The sequence below is a fragment of the Betta splendens genome, chromosome 16, assembly GCF_900634795.4.
Source record: "Betta splendens chromosome 16, fBetSpl5.4, whole genome shotgun sequence".
NCBI lineage: Eukaryota > Metazoa > Chordata > Actinopteri > Anabantiformes > Osphronemidae > Betta > Betta splendens.
In genome coordinates this window covers 10566094-10585931 of record NC_040896.2, presented here as the reverse complement: position 1 = coordinate 10585931, position 19838 = coordinate 10566094, and the positions used below count along the sequence as shown (strand labels likewise).

The window sequence follows — 19838 nt, the reverse complement described above, 5'->3', positions numbered from 1 at the left end:
CCGAGTTGGGCCTGAGTCTAAAGTGGGTGTGAGTGATCGTCTGTCCGGAGGTGTTGGACCCTGTGATGGACTGGCGACCTGCTCCCGCCTCTCATCCAGTGACAGCTGATTGGTTCCAGCAGCCTGTGAACCACGCAAGCACAAGTTAAGACAACTGATGCCCAAACGGACCCTCGATGCTTTTCTAGTACCAGTAAAGTGAATGCATCCACCAGTCAACGTCCCTGCTACGCACACGCCGTGGTAGGAAACCTTCAACCTTCAACCTTCTCCATTGAATCCAGAGAACCTGCCGACGGACTCAGACACGCTGATGTGAAGCAGCTAAACAGCAAGCAGCTCGCCCCAGTGCATGCTGGGAAAGGCTCCGGACCTCCCGTGACCCTGCGCAGGATAAGCGAGCTGAGGAGCCGGGTGGGTCATTAGCGGAACTGACAGCGCTGGCAGCCATGACACTCATCACATTGATCATCATCTCCATTACCGCAATCAAAATGCCAGCCATCGCGATCACCATTACGCCAGTATCTTCATCATCATCGGCCCCAGAGGATGCTATCTTACATTTTCACCTTTAGCATCACCACCATCATCATCATCATCTTAACCCTGGCTGACGTCACCGCCGCGGCTGCCGGCAGCTTCATCATCCTCCTCCTCAGCAGTTTCACAGACCTTGTCAGGTCTCATTTCTTAACAGCAGCACCATATAATGAGAGCCATAACCATTACTGTCCGAAGGTCTCCTGTTCCAATCCTTTACTTTACCAAATGACTTTCCCCTGCCCCGGCTCTCCCGCCATCTCCATTTCCCATTCCCCAGCTCTAATTACACACTGTTTGTTTGGCCTCCTGGCTGCCCCTTAATGCAGAGGAGAGGCGTCATTAAAATGATTTACAGATGTAATCCGCCCCCCCCCCCTTCTCTCTCCAAGTCGCAGACCCCTGACACCCCCCAAATACAACTCACCGGCGGGATTAATATCCAGTTTGATTAATCCCTCACTGCTTCCCCCTTTTCATGTCTTCCCGTTGCTTCCCTTTAAAACCTCTGCAACTTTCCCGCATCTTCCCCCTAAATTCCCAACGTTAAAACAGTTAAAACAGACTTTTATGAGCCGTCTCCTCCAGAGCTCCGTCCTCTCCACCACTGCGCGCTCTCACTTTCTCCCTTTCAACGTATAAACATTATTCCACTCTGTAATTATGTCATGGTTCGAAACTGTAATCATTTCAGATGCCCGACTCAAACGTTATCTCCTTCCATTTACTCTGCTTCAGAAATAGAAAGGAAGGGAGGCAGATAGTTTCCTTCCTCCTCCTAATCTGCCCTGATGGCACAAGGAACAAGGAAAAAAATACAACAGTCAAGTCTTTACATTTAGTATGAAATGTATTCAACAAGCAGCAGGATTAAAATCAGATTCAATTAATCCCCTATTCCCATTGCCTCCTACTCAGCGAGGCTCCCTTTTCTTGCACACTTTCCACATCACTGACTTGCTCATATTATCCCGCAAGCCCCATCCTCTCAAGTTAAAATGTCTCTTTCTGTGTGTGTGGGCAGGTAAATAATTTTTTCTTCGGCTCCCTGACACCACGTTATCTCTCATACCTGATTTTCCCACACCCCCAATCTCTGCTTTTAATTAACACTCTTTATTTCGCATCTCTCCCTGCTAATCTCTCCATCAGCGGCCTACAGCACTAGAGGCTGAGCTTTCGCTCCCACCGCGGGCTCTTTGTAGTCTTTCAAAACAGAAACGGCAATAAACACAAATCTAGGCGCGCGGATAATACCCACACACACACTCACCCACACACACACACACACACACACACACACACACACAATAATTCACTCAAATGAAAAAGAAAAAAAGCACAAGTAAAGAAGCACCGGCAAAAATAGCTTCATCTGATCTATAGCGAGGAAGGTTCACCATCTTCCTTTGCTATGAGGTGGAGCATAATGCTGCTCTATTAACAGTTAGAGGTGATAACCGATGCGTTTCGACTTCAAATAAAGTGGGTAATTACTACATGGCCATGGTAAATCTGCTCAGCCGAGATCTACAGTGATTAGCCTCCACCAAGAAAAGCAGGCGATAATTAGGTGTTTGTATGCGTTTGCATCGGAGGGCGTGTGCGTTTCATCATTTCATTGAAAAGGTACCGACGCAACTTTGAGTGGTTGCGTGAAAAAGAAGCTGCGCATAAACAGCACAGTTCAGCTCGCAGCCGAAAACTTCACGACAAAAACAGATGGACTGAAACGCGACGCTGTTATCTGATGATAGGGCCAGTATTCCACGTGCTCGGCATTTTCACTCACACAGCGAGTGTGTGGCCGTGGAGCAGCTCTGAGGTCGGAGGGTCATCACACACACACACACACACACACACACACACACACACACACACACACACACACACACACGCGCGCTCCAACCTCCAACCCAGCGCCGCTCGCCGGCCTCGCCTTCAAGTCGCCCGATCGCTCGTCTATTCACGGACGCGGGGACGAACGGGGCGCTGGTTCCGGCGCCCGCGCTGACCTTCGCCGCGGCGCTGAGCGGACTGTGAAGCAGCGATGTGACAAAGCAGAAGATAACATCAAAGAGGGAATCTGGGCTTTGGGCGACATTTTATTTGGAGCCTTAATCTTTGCAGCTCATCACGCTGTCGGCCTCGACAAAACTTCTGCACGGCTCAAAGTAAGTGCATTTGCATCCTGATTTCCACATAATGTTATTCTTAGGCCGACGTAAGAGCCTCAGAATAGCCACAAATCAGGCAGCAATGTGAATAACGTGCATGAGCCCTTGTGCTTTCAATACTGTATGCTGTTATGGCTTAAGACGTATCGCTCTGCAGAACGGGCAGAAACACAAAGCACTGCTGCGGAGCTGTCAGCGACGCCTCACGTGTCAGATTAAGAACAAAACGAGTCTAGCGTGTGTCCAAATAAGGTCAAACGGGGATTTGCTGACATCCGTTATTGGCTAATTGCGTCACACGTTCGCCCGTGCGCAAAATCTGCACGCCGAGTTGAGGTGAATTTGCGGGAGCGACGCGCGCGCAAAGAGCGAGTCTCCCTCCCGTTGGAAAAGCTCTGGCTCCCGCAGCGTTCACGCCGCGCTCGCCCGCACCTGCGAACACCTGCGGGCGAGCGTCGTCCGGCGCCGGCGGCGCTTAGCGAAAAGGCCGCGCGCGAACGGGCGGCGCGCGCGCGCTCGCTCGCTCGCGCCATGGGAACGACGCGGAAAGCGCCCGTGAGCGCTTGACAAATTCTGCTATTAAGCCCGAGGTTGGGTTGTTCTTCACGGAAGGCGTTTCAGACGCTTTACGCCGGCGCAGCTTTATGGGAACGGTATTTCTCGCCGGCAGAAACGACCTCATTGCGCCGCACGTTGGAGGAGGGACACGCTACCAAGATTAGTTTTCTAATTAAACCTAAGCTAACAACAAACTGTTCCATCCCCTCCATTTATTTTATATTCATTTTCTTCCGTTGTACTAGTGATTTACACGTTATAAAGGAACATTTCAGCTGCATGACTCGCTGCAGCTCAAACTGCACCGTGCGCGTTTAAATGGTGACGACGTGAGGCTCCACATTGTGCTGAACTCTCACGGAGCTCCTCTCCCGCAGTAATTTGACTTTAAACCGGCCGGTGGTGACAAGTCTCCGGACCACCACGTTAAATTATCCACAATCGCCTTCCACCGCTCGCTGACGCCTCGTGTCCCGTCTGTCACATAGCACCGGTCGCTCCGAGGGGAACTCAGCTCAGCGTCGCAGTGTTTTTAATTCCTTACATGAAACGGATCCGAGGAAAAAAAAGGGAACAAATGACACTTCCCCATCCATAATGGCCGCACCCGCTTGATTGTGTTTGTTAATAGAGTAAGTGATGCACGGCTGCGTCTGCCACAGCAACTAATCCCATAATATTAATAAAGGCTACCTGAAAATATCCATTGAGCCAAACTCTGGCACTTTCCATCAGCAGAGGAGAAAAAAATACTGAAAAGGGACCTGAGTGATAACCTCCATGCGTTCATCGCTCATCCGCCGCTACGGCGCCTTTATTACAGCGAATCGCTTTACACCTCCGTGCTCTGTTTACACAGGGGAGACATGTCGCATAATTGAAGCGGTGTTAAACTCAGATCCACAAAACTGTTCAATGCACGACAATACAGTATCGCCCCCAACGCGTTCGTCCTGCAGCCCGGGTGCAGCAGGTGCCATTGTTCCACAGAAGCAAGAATAAGAACAACGTTGGAGCGAACGCGTGGAGCAAATCAGCTCTGCTTTCGCGCGAGGACACGGGGCGCGTGGCGCCGTCGCACACCTCGGCCTCTGCGAGTCGGGCCGCTTTCTTCCACTCGGGCGTTTACTGTCCTGTAATAAATTTCCCATAAAGAGAGAGTCGCTGTGGGAAACGTGGGGACGGAGAGGAGGAGAGATGAAGAAGGAAATGAGCAGAGACGTGGAATAAAAAGACACAGGAGCCACAGTGAGGTGTCTGGAGGCTTTGGCCGAGGCCTCCGCTCTTCTCCTTCACTCAAAATGTTTCCTGCTGGACTTTTGTGCGACTGCTTGGCACTTCGTGGCCCGTTCATTAAAGGGCTGCACGGAGCCTGTCCCTGAGCCTCGTTCCCTTCTCTGCTCGTTTAATTTCCCTTTAAGCCGGCGTATTGATTCCACTCCGTAGCGCTTTTTATTAATAACACAAAGCAATAACAAGAGTGTCACAGCCCTGGGTTTCACACGGGTAATTAATAGGATTCATTCAAAAGCGCGAGCTGCATGTTTACAGCACGGCCGCCTCGCAGACTGGACGCTTGACCTCGTACTTCTGCCACTTCTGCCTACGGTTACTTCCAGGATTTCCCCCCGGAAACTTTGCAATTAGGTGAAGTAGGTACAAAGTAGCTGCAGAGCGAAAAGACAGAAAGTAAAGACGAGAACTTTGGACCAATTCAATTCAGTTTCATTTATATGGCGCCAAATCACTGCATGATCTCAACGAGATTGGCCAAAAATTAAAAGATGGGGATTCGACAGTGGGACTAGAACTATAGAACTACACTGAGGGGAGCACAGATAAATGGATGATGGGAGACAGACAGAACCAGAAGATGATGAGGTGGACGCGAGAGCTGCTGGACCTATCGGGTTTCCAGCCGACGGCCGCCGCCGCCGGAGCCTCGCTTTGTGCGGCGGCGCTAATGTGAAGCCGCTCCATTAAGCGGGAACTGAACCTGTGGGCTCCGCGAAGCGCAACAAGCGGCGCTTCCAGAACCCCGTGGGTGCGTCCAGAACCACGTTGGCGCTTTCAGAACCGCATCGGCGCTTCCAGAACCGCGTCAACGCTTCCAGAACCGCGTCGGCGCTTCCAGAACCGCGTCGGCGCTTCCAGAACCGCGTCAACGCTTCCAGAACCGCGTCGGCGCTTCCAGAACCGCGTCGGCGCTTCCAGAACCGCGTCAGTGTTTTCAGAACCGCGTCAACGCTTCCAGAACGCGTCGGCGCTTCCAGAACCGCGTCAGTGTTTTCAGAACCGCGTCAACGCTTCCAGAACCGCGTCGGCGCTTCCAGAACCGCGTCGGTGTTTTCAGAACCACGTGGGCGCTTCCAGAACCACGTCAACGCTTCCAGAACCACGTCAACGCTTCCAGAACCGCGTGGGCGCTTCCAGAACCGCGTGGGCGCGGCCGCGTCACACCTGCAGCGCAAGGCGCCGGCTTTGACACCGGGCCCAGGTGTCATCAGCCGATGCTCCCCTCTGTCAGCTGTCCAGCTCTTCGGTGCATCTCGTTTTCGGGCCAAGCTGCCAGGTGCTGTCAGGCTGCGAACATGCCCAAGGCTGCTAAATATTAAAATCATTTACACACCTGTGTCTGCGTCGCACTGATATCTGCCACCGGGGACCGGACAAGTTCAGCTTCTTAAAACTTCGCTGGTGTCTCTGAGCAGTAGCCGTCACCTCCGTGGAAAACACAAGCCGCCAGACAGCAGGAGGTCTAACAAGCACAGCCTTTCACCTGAAATACGCAATAATCCCCCAGCGACGACAGCACAGAAATGATGGAGGACTCGGCTCTGCCAGCTGTGATGTATGCTTTTAATCAACAGATGCTAATAATATTACCTTGCCCTGTCTCTCCATTATGTTTCACTAATCTGACAGTTGATCTACAGCATGTATGATGATCTGTCGGCGCTTGATTTTGTGCCTGTTGAACGAGCTCAACATGTTCCTTGATATTCAATTGGAAGAAAAATGGGCCAAGTCGTAAAGTGAGATCCAAGATGTAATAAATGAGACTAATCTCTTAATCAGTCAGACAGAGAAGACTTTCAGAATAAAAGCACTGTAAAGCATGTGCATCCAGCCCAGAACACATTCAGCGTCCGCTTCGCTGATAACGGCCGTCCTGCACACACACACACACACGCACACACACGACAAGAGGCAACAGGACAACACATGCATCCTGGGAAAATTATGCATTTTTGTGAATGTTGGGTTTCAGATGCCAAATCTGCCGCACCACAATGCCAGAGGCAGTCAACGGTGTGTGTGTGTGTGTGTGTGTGTGTGTGTGTGTGTGTGTGTGTGTGTGTGTGTGTGTGTGTGTGTGTGTGTACTCGTGTTCGGGGCTGAAATGACGGTGAGCTGTTATCTCCCTGCCGCCCTTCCTCCACCAGCCCACTTCTGTCAGCTCTCGGTGGCAGGTCCATGTAAGCCGGTCACAGCCACACAATTTTCGTGTGAGCTGGATGGCGGGAGCGTAAAATGCTCCCTCCTCCATCCCTCTAACCATCCTCCACCTCTGGCCGTTCCCAGCACTTCACAACTGGATGAGCAAAGCAGGAGCAGCGAGCGTCCTGGCTCTGTGATTGACTGTGGGGCTGCTGAGCGAGCGTCGCTGTATCTGCACCATGTTTATTGCCTTTTTCACCTTCTCCGTAATTGAGTCCCTTCCCCATGCGAAATATGCGCCATCAGATGGGTAGATGTGTGTGTGTGTGTGTGTGTGTGTGTGTGTGTGTGTGTGTGTGTGTGTGTGTGTGTGTGTGTGTGTGTGTGTGTGTGTGTGTGTGTGACTGACAGGCTACATAACTCAGCTGAACATTTCTAAGAGATCCTGATGCCTGTTTTCTGACGCCGGCTGGTGTGTGTATGCAAATGTGCGATCGGCCGTGTGGCCTCCTGCAAATGCAGCAAATGCAAACTTGTCTACATGCACGTATTACATTTGAACTTTGCGAAGTATGTCTAACACAAATATATATATACCTCCATGAGTACATGCTTGGTTATGTGCAATTTATTATGTGCCTGGCTCAGCCGGTCGGGAGTGTGTTTGGCATGACAAAAATGCCGGGACAATGATGCATGTGTATGTGCCTCCATGTGTGAGCAGAATACTACTCAGTCTCCTTCAAACACACACACGCACAGACACACACAACTGTAAAACAGCCAATATGCCAAGAATAGGCCGAGACTCATGAGATAGATAGATAATGGATAAGTGAGATAAAGCAGCACAGATGTAAAGGAAGAAAAATGGGAAAAGAGGGGAGAAGAAAAAAGGGTGGAAGTGTTTATGTGTGTGTGTTTTTGTGATGCCATGATCACAAGAGACTAGGAGAAAGTAGATGAGGGAATTAAATATGGAAGCAGTTAAGCTTGGTGCTAATAACAGGAACAGAAAGTTGTGCACAGGCTTCAGGAGAAATTAAAGACGTGATGTGGGAGAGAAGCGCACGCCATAAGATATAGGGTTAGTTAAAAACAGTCAGGGGAGCATGAGAAAGTGGGTGGGAGATGAATGGAGATAGTTGGGGGACTGCACGGTCTCTGAAGTGCATGTACGGTGAAAATAAGATTCCGTCTCCGGAATATTGCAATGCAGCATATAAGCAGAAAGCACAGTTCAGCAAAGCCCAGAAAAAGAGACGGGAGCGGAGGTAAATCTGGAGGCATACGGTAAAATGAAAAAAGGCAATTGACTTTAAAAGGAAAACCCAAAGTGAAAAGGGGAAAAAATGAAGTGGAAGTGTAACTTATTCCAGCAGCGAAGAGAAAACAAAAATAATATTGGAAGCGAATTGAAGGGGCGTGTGTGACGAGCAACGAGTGAGGGGAATAAAAGAGTCAGACATTTTGTCTATGCAAATGACGACGGGCGGCGCAGATGCACAGCTCCGGCCGGACACCTGGGCCTGTCAATCACCCCGGCCGTCCCCCTCCACACCTGGCTGAGCGTCCCCCAGCCTCAGCCACAGCAGGAGGCAGGAGGCAGGAGGCAGGAGATCCATCACCAGCCGTGCCGCTCCCCTTCCACCAGATACGTCTTTCTCCCACGCTGAGCAAACTCCAACAGCCGGAGGAGCTACACGTGGCCGCGCCGCGTACAGCCATTTATGTAACAACAAAGCTAGATGTAGGGAGACAACGCAGAGGGAGGGATTAGGGGTAAAAAAGAGCCTTTGAGTGATCATGGAGAGTTCAAACAAAAAGACACTAAGTGCTGAACTGGCTTTACTCTGCGGGAGAGTTGGCGATCAGAGATTGGGGGGGGGGGGGGGGGGGGGGGGGGGGGGGTAAAGAGCGTGATCAAGAGGGAAGAGCCGTCTTTGTGAGAGAACAAAAGTCATTAAAAGGGCACTAACGCTGTCTATGGGCTCTGAATACAATTGCCAGGCGTGTCCTTCTATTTGTCAACATCATCCTGGGAAGCTCATAAAAACGGAGGCCTGGGAGAGAACGTGGCATTTAAGCAGCACGCAGCAACGCCTTGCAGTAAATAAGTGTGTGTGGGGGGGGGGCTCCAAAAGGTTCCTCAAGTCTCCCGAGTCTCCTTGGACGCGTGGATATGGAAATGGAGCCAATCCGTGCACGGATCTGCAACAAGGCCGGTGATTTATATGTCAGTCATCATTTGGGATCAACCTGCTTTTTAATTACCAGTGGTTTATGTTTGTTTTTAATTTTCCCCATAAGCTCATAAATCGCTTTCCCCACAGCACAACTCGCATTCATCTGCACGGTAAATAAGCATCAGTTATAATTGCATATACAAGGACTGCTGTCACAACCTAAGTGTGACCTCCCTCCCAATAACACCAGTAGTTCTCAGTGAGTCGCTTTAGAAGCCACAGAAAAATATGTAATGATTAATGTATGATAACAGTGATGTGATTAAAATGGCTCCAGACTACTAATCTAATATGGATTATAGTGTTTTTATTCCCGTCCTAACACGGTTGATGGGGCTCGTGAAGCATTTATGAGGATGATATTCTCATGTGCAACTTCTCTGACTCATCGCACCAGAACAGCATCGCGTCCTCACAGAACTCGCATTCATAAGCATTGGTTGCGATTGGAGTTAATAACAAAAACAACAATCAACACAATAACGCTCTATCTTTCGCCGCATCGCGTCGGCGCGGCCACCGTCGACGGCACAAACAAACAGAGCGAATATAAATCAGCGTCCTCGTGCGCCCATTCGTCTAATGGCCTGACTGATGTTTCTATGCTAATCAAATCTTTTAAAACATTCTTTCCTCCCGAGTAGATGAAACTTGCATGCGTCCAGAGACGCATTCATCCAAAACAGGCTGTTGAAAATGTCAGGCTGTGCCGAGTTTCCCGCTCGGCGCCGTTATCTAACCACCGGTGACATATTAGGCAGCAATCGACCGCATTGTCCCATCTGATCCCGACATTGAAAAATTAACTTTGCGTGTTGGTTTTCTGCAGACGCGGGCCGACTCTGCACAGATTGTCGACTCGTCATATTCGCTGGCAACCTCGATTCCCCGTCTTACAGAGCAGAGATCAAAGCGTTTCTGCTTTACATAACTACAGAGTCATGCAATTTAAATGCACGCCAATGTTAGTACAGTACGAGACTCAAAGCAATGTAATCATATTTGACATTTTAGGCTTTTTTTTTAACACAGAATAAAATAAGATACATTTTGTTAGAGGAAATGTTAATGATCATAATAATTTTTATTTTTTATTATAAGTAAAAGTCATTTGAGATGAGTCAGTTAAACTGACATGTACAAAAAACTGGATGCTTGGTGAAAATAAAAAAACAGAGTTGGTCTAATAAGAGGAGGACAGATGAAAGCGGTCTTGGCCCTCGGGAAAAAAAAAGAATAATGAAAGCGCCGCGTCCCACAGTTCTCTTTGATTCGCTTGTCTTGCAATAAAACATACGAGTGTACACGGCGGCGACACGCGGCGCGTGCTCTGCGGATCCACCGCCCTAAGATCTATATTGCAAACCGCAAACACGGCCCACTTGATGGTGTGGCTGCAGAGTCCACTGGCTGAGAACAGAAGTTGGTACCAATCACAGAACCCGGCCGTTCTCCCCGAGCTGCTTCCCATTCAGCTCACCAGTGCGGCCCAGCGGGGGGCGGCTGCTGCGGAGCAGGTTTCTCTGCAATTGTGCCCAAATGCCCAAGGCCTGTGTCAGAGCCGCTCAGTCTCACACTCCGTGTGTGTGTGTATCCACTCGGTCGCCGGAGCCGCCAAGAGCCCGCTTCGGAGGTCCAGGACTCCATTTTTCACGCGACAGATGGAGGCGGCGATGGGGACACGGCCGTGGACACGAGTCGGAGCGCGGCTGCAATCTGCCACGGCGCTTCACGGGAGGCGAGGAGGGGGGAGGAGGGGGGAGGACGGGGCGGGGACACCTGCGAACGGCCGCGAGGCGACTCCGGAAGATGAGTCGCGGGGGAGAATCCGCCCCTCAAGGTCGCGGCCGCTTAGAGAGGCCGAGCGGCCGCGCCGACTGTAACAACCTCCGCAGAAACAAGCGCAGCAACAATCCAATTTGGCTCGGCGTCGCCCTCCTCCCTCTTCCCTTCAGCGCGGACGACTGCGCTGCCGTGGGGCCGCGCTGAAAGCGGAGCATGGATTGATGACCTTATGAATCTCCAAAGAGCCCAGCAAATCATTGCGGTAAATCTGGCCCCGGCGCATTAATAACCGCAGCCTTCTTCCCCCCTTCACTGCCTCTCCTCTGTGTCCGTCTCTTCTCGCGAGCACTCGGGGGCATTCGAGAGCGCCCAACTTTCCCGGGATTGTTTTCAGGCGCCGCTAATTAAAGGTCTGTAATTAACGGCTGTTTACAGTTTGCTAATGAAGTGGATCAAAGCGTACTATTCCTGATGTTGAGGCTCTTGTCTTAGACCAAAGAGCCCGATGAAAGCGACGGCGGCGGCGTCAAGGCAAACAGGTACAGCGCTGTGGTTTCTCCTTCAGGAGCCGTGTCAACAATCACTTGGCTTCCGTCCAGAGCCAGATCTGGGTTTGATCTGTTGGCGGCCGCCGTTATCAGTTGGGTTTTGTTGAGGCACACTCGGAATCTTTCGCCTACTTCACCGTCCTCTTCTTTTGTTCCAACTTCAAACGCTTCACCCGTGTGATCACGGCCTCGTTGCAAAAGCAGAAATCGGCTATTAACCATTGCTTTGACTCCCGCTGCCTCTTTATCTACGCCAGACGTGGCCACAGCCCAAATGGGCTTGCCACTCACAGGAGAGACAATTTCACCAGTTTTCCAAGATAGAAAACTCATCTGAGACCTCTTCTGCATTGTTGTGTCCGCCTTGTGAAAATCTCCATCTGATTTCCCTGTAGATAGCGTGCGGCGTTGGCTGGCAATTCTCAGCATCCGACAATCTCATCAAAGCAAACCTATTAATGGTGATGATACGGAGACGGACTCTAAATGGCAGGCGGATGAATAGCCTCGCGCGTGCGTGGGTGCGTTGGCGGGCGTTTAATTCTCCCGGCCCGAGGCAGTGAGGCTGGAAGTGGGAGGAGCGGCCGCGAGCCGCTGGTGCGTGCGTGCGTGCGTGCGTGCGTGCGCGCTTTGACCTCATCGATCATGACTCCTCGTCTCTCTCTGGTGTGGTCACCTACACAGTGCTTACCCTCTCCCTGTCTTTATCTCTGTGTATCACCATCCATCTCCCTGTCTCCCCTCCTCCTCCCCCTCCTCCTCCTCACACCAGCGCCACCAGTGTACTTTTCTGCTCCGGCCCCACCTTCTTAATCTTACCCTTTCCTCCTTCCTCGCTCTTTTTTGCCTCCGTGATCCTCTCGACATGTCATTTGGCACAGTCGGGGTTGTTCTCCCTCCCCGTAGCTCCCTTGTCTTTTTTTCTCCTTCCCACCCCTCCATTTTCGAGCTGGAATCCTGCAATCATTCACTCGTTTGTTGTACTCCTCTCTGCCTGACTTTCTCCCCCGCTCCACTCTTCCCTGCTCCACTGGTCTGTGACGCATGCCCCTGGAGCTTTCCCCACCCGCTCGCTCCCCTTCACTCTGTTATACACAGTGGAGCCAGCCATCCTTGCCTCTTTTGCTGCCCAGTCCCTCAATGCTTCTGCGAAGACTGGTCACTCTTAATCAGTTGGCCTTCACTGGACTCACGGACCTCCCATGGGTGAAGGGAAACGGGGTCTTGTTTGAAAACCCCTGTTCCCAGTCTTGACAGTTCCACCGTCACCCCGGACGAGCGCCTCGTTACCCGCCGTTCCGCCCTCCTCTCGTCTCTACGTCACCACCGCCGGATGAGCTGTGTATTAGCCCCCGCGCTAACGCAGCGCAGCCTCCAGCTCTCCGTGCCCTTTTCAGCTCAATCAGCTGCTCTCGTCCAATCGCGGCGCTCGCCGGGGATAATCGCCTTGGTTACCGGCGTTACCGGAGGCCGCTTTGTGTCCGCGCTGGCGCGGCGCCCTGTGGGGAGCCGCGCAGACAGGTGTCACAGCAGCAAGGCGGGGTGTTAAACAAGCCCGGGGCCACGCTGGATGTACAAACGTTTGCTCTTAGTCATGGAAACGGTGTCACCCATAGCGAGGAATGCTCACCCCGTGGTGGTAGCGTTTTCATGCTCCTGCAGACTCTGGATCCCGACTTCATTTCCTGACTGCAGTTTAACTTTAAGGCGAGTACACCTTGTAGTAGTAGGACTACACAGCACTTCTATGGCAAAGACAAATGCACGCACACACACACGCACACACACACTCAAGAGGATCGGTGGCTGGAGTCAAGCTGCAGGCTGCAGGCTTTTAAAGCTGGACCCACGGAGGCGGCGGTTGGTTTTTAGGAGATCAGCCGGAGTCAAGAGCGCCGCGCTGATTGGCAGGCTTCCGATGCAAAATGGAGAGAGCGAGACGTCCTTGTCATCCTGCTCGGCGTTAAAAAACTTGAGCGGCAAAGTTGGTGAAATGCCAGTTGTTCTCAGAGAGCGACACGTAAGGACGAAATAGATCACAATTATGATAATCACAAGCGGCACAGTCTGGGGAATAGTAATGGGAGGGAGATGAGGTGGCAGCCATAAAGAGTGCTTCTACATTAGTGCTGGCCTGATTAGATTGACAGAAAGTTTCACTAATGGACAATTAAACAAATGGTCAAATGAGATATAACTCTTCAAATAGCAATTGGCGTGGTCGCGTGGCCCCTTCAATCACGCCGCCGCGCACGTGAACCTCTGCATGAGGACAGGCTGTAAACAGGATGTGAAAGGGGATCTGTGAGGTCCTGCAGTGGAGGCTGAACCGTCTCGGTTCCCTTTCAATCAGACGAAGACCGTCCGAACACGACAGCCTTCCCGCACGACGACTGTAAAGCTGGAGGCTTCATTATTGAGGTTATTGAGACGCAATAAGAGCTGCGTTATGGATGGAGCTGCAGAAAGGAGGGAGGATTAGGAGCTAATTACTGTAGAATACATCACCTGCACTAAACGGTGAACCAGGCTACTTCCTCAGCCTCTGAGTAATGGACCTGTAAAAGCCCGGGGGAGACTGGAAGCAGCCCACACCGAGCTCGGTGCCGCTCTCAGTCATGACTCGCCACGGTCCAATCTGTCCACGGAGCTTACGCTGACGCAGCCGCTGAGCTGAGGCGGCGGGACCCCCTGTCAGGACCCTTTAAAAGCGCATCCGCCGATCAAACGGCAGCCGTCAGCGGCCGACTTCCACAGAAACGGGCGGGTTTCGGCCGCTCTCGCTTCGCGGCCGCGCCAGCGCCGGCTCCCAAGTTCGGGTTGTGCAATTATTCAGACCTACAAAGACGGAGAACGGGGGAAAAAAATAATTATGACTCCGAAATCTGATTGTGCACTGGGTTCGGATTTACGCTGTGAACCAACAGATGTCGGGGCAGAGAGCGAGCGGGGAAGGTCCCGCTCTTTTTAATTAAATTGTCGACAACTTTATTTTATTTTGGGGCGAATTATCCTCCAAGGTTTGGATCAAAGAATAAACCTTGGCTCACGGTGGAGACTTCTTCAGGCGCGTTAGAGAACAAAGAAAGACGCTGAAATAGCAGGACCGGCGCGACGTGGAGGAGAGCGGAAAAAGGCAATCTGAAGCGGAGCGCGTCTGACAAGCATCAAAAAGTGCAACTCGGCTCAGACAAACTCCCGCATAAGCAGTCCTGCACCGTGTTCAAAAGAGGCTGTGATGTTCCACGTCCTCGTATATGTTTACGTTTGATTCCCGCACCTATGTGCGCGCGTGCGTCTGTATTTTTAGGTTTCATGTGGAAGGCGTCTCCCTTGATGTTTGCTTTTGCTCACCGGGCCTCCGCTCCGCGTTGCGACGCAGACATTGATTTATGCACGGGCTCTCTCCGCGCGTGCGCACGCACGCACACACCGGCTGTAATTGCTATTCAAACCTCCTCCCGCAGGTACGCGGAGAAGCAGGCGTTGCTCAGTCCCGCCGCCCGCAGGAGCCCCGGACGAGGGCCCCGCCGGCGTGAGCGGGAACGGGCGCTCACGGAGGGCTCCGGTTGCACGCGTTCGACGGAACAAACGGGGGGGTAATGGAGGCACCGCTGGAGGAACGGGGATGGGGGGGGGGGGGCAGCGGAGGCGGAGCCGGCGGCATTTGTTTCCCCGGCAAAGTTTGGGCCACAGCTGCTGTGGCTCAGCCGCCCCCGCGTGACGGCGCGACCCCGAGGCCCTGCCCGTCAGACGCGCTGTGAAGTCTCTGCCTTTCTCGCTCCCTCCGCGCCCCCCCCCCCCGTCCTCACAGCGCCCTCTTATCCATCCACTGGTCCGTCCATCCGCCCGATCAATCAATCTGCCCACATCCTGGCGTTAATAACGGCCCCCGGGCGCTCCCACCTTTTTCCTCCACATCGACTTCCCCCAAAATGTGCTGGTTCAGTACAGGAATACAGTTTTAGCTCATGCAGCGAACATGTGCCCGTTTCAGAGACAGGCCGAGTCTTTACTTCCCCTCCTCTCCCACCATCCACCATCCACCCCACTGCCTAAAAATGCCCCCCCCCGTCTCCCCCGGCCCTGTCAGCGGCTGGATTAATGACAGTGATCAGTGAGCAGCCCCCAGCCGAGGCTGCCTGCAGCTCAGGCAAAACCCAGCACAGTAAGCAGCAGATACACACACACACACACACACACACACGGGGCCAGAACACACATTTACATGCTTCACACAAGTATATTAAGACACACACCAACCTCTTACACGGTACCGCAGCTCTAGCAGACTAACACACACACGCCTACATGCACATGCATATGAAATCGGCCTTTCACTGTTCCTGCAGCAGACGTACAAATACATAAACATAACGCGCACACACACACACACACACACACAGGGAGGAAATCTCCACTCATTTCACGGTGCGGAGGGTATCTTTGCAGCCAGGGGAACGGTTCTGAAGCAATGTAGTGCTCCCTATACGGAGACATTATCAAACCAGCACAGCCCAGGTCCGACTGTGGGACCGCGTCTGACCCGGCATTTAACCCTACGCTGCCCCTGGACGATGTAAACAAAGCTCCATAAAGCACAACAAGCTCATGAAGCAAGAATCTGGCCTCCTTCCCATTTTCGCTCCCTGAAGCTTTGAATGGAAATTAATAAGCTTTATCAGGCGTCTGTATTCCAATCCCCATGCAAGCAGATGGCACGGAACACCACGCCGCCGAAGTTCCTCCAAGTCATGATTGAGCCTAATCCAAAGCCCTGTTCTCACAGCAGATGCACTGATTATGGAGGAGTGACCATGAAATTTATTGTGCCTTTAAGGGAGCGGTGCAGGACCATCCCAAACGGAGATGTTCCAGCAGGAGGGAACACAAAGAACAAAGGCACTGCAGGTGCCGTCAGGAAGCCGTGTAAGAGGTTGTTAGGTGTTATTGCGTCTGATAAGGTGACGTCTCAAAGGTCCCTTCAGTGCTTCACGCCGCTGCAGAATGTAAAATCACCGGTCGCCACCACATGGAAGGAGCACTGCGGGCATTTGTTATGAGCTCTCCACATGTATGAGCGGACGCACGCGCTCGCGGTGCGCGCGCCCGCTCCCCCCTCGGGCTGGAAATGATCACAGTCCGGTGACGCACAACAGCCAACAAAGCGTGGTATCATTTCCCCGAAAAAGTGGCCGAGAGTCTGCGCCTTTCACTTTTGTTTTGATTTGGGGGGATTTCGGGTCTTTCCACGTCAGGACAGCGACTCGTGGCCAAGAAGCGGCACGGATGCTGCGCAGCGGGCTTTGATTTAATTACCCAGCGGTGAATTCGACCGGCGGATCTGCAGGAGGATACGCGACCAGGACGTCCGCACGTGTTCACGCGCCCCGCGGCGCCCATCGTTTTCCGCCTCTCCTCCCCCTGACAATGAGCTCCTTCTTGAGGGACTTGCAAACTTGCACTCGAATCCCCGTCTAAACGCAGCGCGGCGGCCGAAGCCCGCTCCGCATGCACGCCGCACTCACGCACTCTCTCGCGCCGAGCCTTACCCGTGCGCATCACGCAGGCGACCGCGATGACAGCGAGGGGGACGCAGTAGTTCCACACGCGAGCGAGAGCCATGGCTGTCGCGGGATATTCCCCTCCGACGTCTTCCTCGTAGTATTCCGCTTCCCTTGGAGAAATCAGAGTGACGTGAACCCGCAGGTTCACTCTCCGACGAGCGCCTTCAGCGACTGTGTGTGTGTGAGTGAGAGAGAGAGAGAGAGAGAGAGAGAGAGAGAGAGCGCCCGTGCGACTGCTCGTGAGCATCAACAGCAGGTCCCTTTTACGCACACCCACTCCGCGTTTCGCCGAGCGCTTAGGTGTGACGGCTTAGCTGGTTTTTCTTGGTTAATTCACTCCGTAAAGATATTTAAAAGCTTGCAAATAGGGCGGGTCTCTGTATTGATCCGGCCAATTGCCGAGAGCGGCTCCAGGTGGAGGGCTGCGCGCATGAGAACGAGGGGCTGGGCTTCAGGAGAGAAACAGGCTGTCCAGGAGGAGTGCCGGGGAGGGGAAGAAGCGCCGCGTCTTCCAATTAATTGAAATCAATTCGCTCTAAATGTGATTGATAACCAGCATTAATTTTCCGGAGCAAATAAGCAATTTGTTTTAAAATCAGCTCGGTGGAAAGAAAAGGATGTGCGGCACAAGGATTAAAAGGACGAGGCATATGTTTGTATTTGAAGAGGCACCAATGTTACATTCATTTATTGTGATGTGGAAACAAAGTGAAAGGACTGCGCAGGTGAATGTGCATAATCAGGTGGAATCACCTTTCCCACAGTGTGAGGCTGGAGGAACCTTCCTCCCACCTCCAGCAGCCTCGAGGTGTTTTCGGATTAAGGGGCAGAAGCTGCTTTGCCTGCAGAATATGCAAAGAGGTCATCAGGAGTATAAAACAGGCGTGAGTGTGCTCATCTGAATCCCGGTCCACAATGACGGTAATGGCCCGGAACAAAAACTTGTGCTCGGGACAAGCCAGTGTCTCTACTCATCTGTAGTCAGGGCCTATTAGGTCGAAGGGGCTGTTTAAATGCACCCGTCATGCTGTGGCCACAGTTTGCCCATAATTGTGTTTTCTATTCAGAGAGCGCTGCGCCATTATGAAAATTGTTTCTCTTTCCACAAATCTTTTTTTTCCTCCTCGCTAATCTAGTGTTACGATATCTGGCCTGCGAAGCTTAAAGGTATATTTTTGAAACTGTGTCTTTGGCGCCCCCTACAGGCCACGCCAGAGATGACGCGTCATGCTCTGGCCTGCTTCTCATAAGTCAAATCTTCCAGACACTTTAGCCAGCTTGGTTCAAACAGTCAGAAAAGTTCAAACGAGCAGTAAAGCATCAAAGTGAGCTATTAGATGAATATTAATATTTCCAGCCTTCACTTCCATAAAGTTGCTTTGAACTCTAGCTTCATATCTGACCTTGACGACTTGGGGATCTGTGTGAAATCTTAAAAGTTTCAGCTTCGGGCTCTCTCTCCCTCTCTTTCTCTCCCCCTCTCTCGCTCCCTGCTTGGAGTTTTAACCTTGTCCTGGTGTGGATAAAATCTAATCCCGCTCATTTTCCCATCCCCGTCCCAGTTTTCCCCGCCGTCAGCCTGTTTGTTCCCCGGCTGGCAGGGAGTCAGTGGCAGCAGCTCCCACGCGCCAGATGGGCATAGTCGGGAAGTAATGAGGGAAAAACACCTGCTTCTCCGGCGAGCCCCGCTCCCCCATTTTTTAGCCGTTTGACACAACATATGCAGGATGCACATACAAAACCAAGTGACCGTGACGAGAACAGCACTGGGTGCAGTTACAAATGCCCGGCTGCTGGACGTGTTAGTCAGCGAGGTGTCATGTTCGATGGAGCTCACCCTTACATGTAGGTTAGTGTACCGGAGGGCTGCCAGGAGGGTCGCCTCTTTGACTTATTGACTTTAATGTCGCTATTTTGCATCCTTGTCCTATTAAAGCGCCGCCTGCACAACATAAAACATTTAGGCTGCTTTATATTCCCCGCACGGCTCCCGCATCGCCCTAAGCTGCTGTCCGGTGGTTTATCTGCGAGGCGCCATCAAGGTCAAGGTGTCACTGTAAACTACACTCCTCTCGCTCCCACCCCCTCCCAACCTGCAGCCGTGCACCTCGGGGACAGATCCCGTGCGTGTGAAATTTCTAAGACATAATCTTGTCTTTCTGGCCGAGCGGATGAAGCCCCCGGACCAAAGCCCGGTGGGGGAGCGTGCAGCTTTTTCCACTCATGACTGACTGAAAGGCCAAAACAAAATGGTGCTCAGTGGCATTTCACATGCAGGAGTGCACGTTAAATTTACAAGATTGTATTTTGTTCCGCGGAGCGTGACAGGGTTTTTTCTTTCCTCTTCTGCTTGGAGACTTCCGATGTTTTGTCTCTATTTTCTCGGACTTGACCTGGAGACGTAAAGTGAGGAGAAGTTTGTAGAGTTGGAACAGAAATACAAGGAGTCTGTAAAATGCCTGACAGGCGATGGCTGCATTGGACTAGAAGCAGCACAGGGAGTTTGAATAATCAGTTTAATAACATTATCCTGGCTGTGCTCTGTGGCGCGTGCACTCGTTAATGGAGTGTCATTGTTAAACTGCCGCTTCGCCCATTATTAACGGCGGCCTACGGTCAACCACACACCGACAATAAAACCACATAAAACCCAACATAACTTCAACAGACAAGTGTAATGAAATTCCCAGCATCATGGGCAGTTATGGTAATAAGCGGTGGTGCCGTGGCATGGCGTCGAGGCTACAAGGCAACAGAGGGGAAAATTAAAAAGATGAAGTTGGAGCCCGTGATGGTTGTTGTGGGAGGAAGTGGGCGCAGACCGGATCCTGCGGCAGCGGCAAAGTCCTGCCCGGCCCCGTGTCAAGGTCCCTCGCGTTGTTCTTGGTGGATTTCAAAGCGGGTCCTGTGTTTGCAGGCAGATGTGGGGAAACACAAGCCAGCGCCTGAGTAAAGGTCACCGCTTCGGAGCGA

The 19838-nt window shown here is 52.1% G+C and overlaps 1 protein-coding gene across 4 annotated transcripts in view; it reads right to left on the bottom strand.

Moving 5' to 3' along the window:
* Positions 1-17290, bottom strand: part of cadm4 (cell adhesion molecule 4) — an 81426-nt gene extending 64136 nt beyond the window's left edge. Inside the window, exon 1 of one of the 4 annotated variants that reach the window (XM_041067622.2) lies at positions 16851-17290. In XM_041067622.2, coding sequence (XP_040923556.1) covers positions 16851-17112 — 262 coding nt within the window. In that variant the 5' untranslated portion in view covers positions 17113-17290. The remainder of the gene's footprint in view (positions 1-16850) is intronic. The other 3 variants (XM_041067621.2, XM_055502902.1, XM_029130578.3) reach the window with 3 other exon arrangements.
* Positions 17291-19838: the final 2548 nt, after the last annotated feature.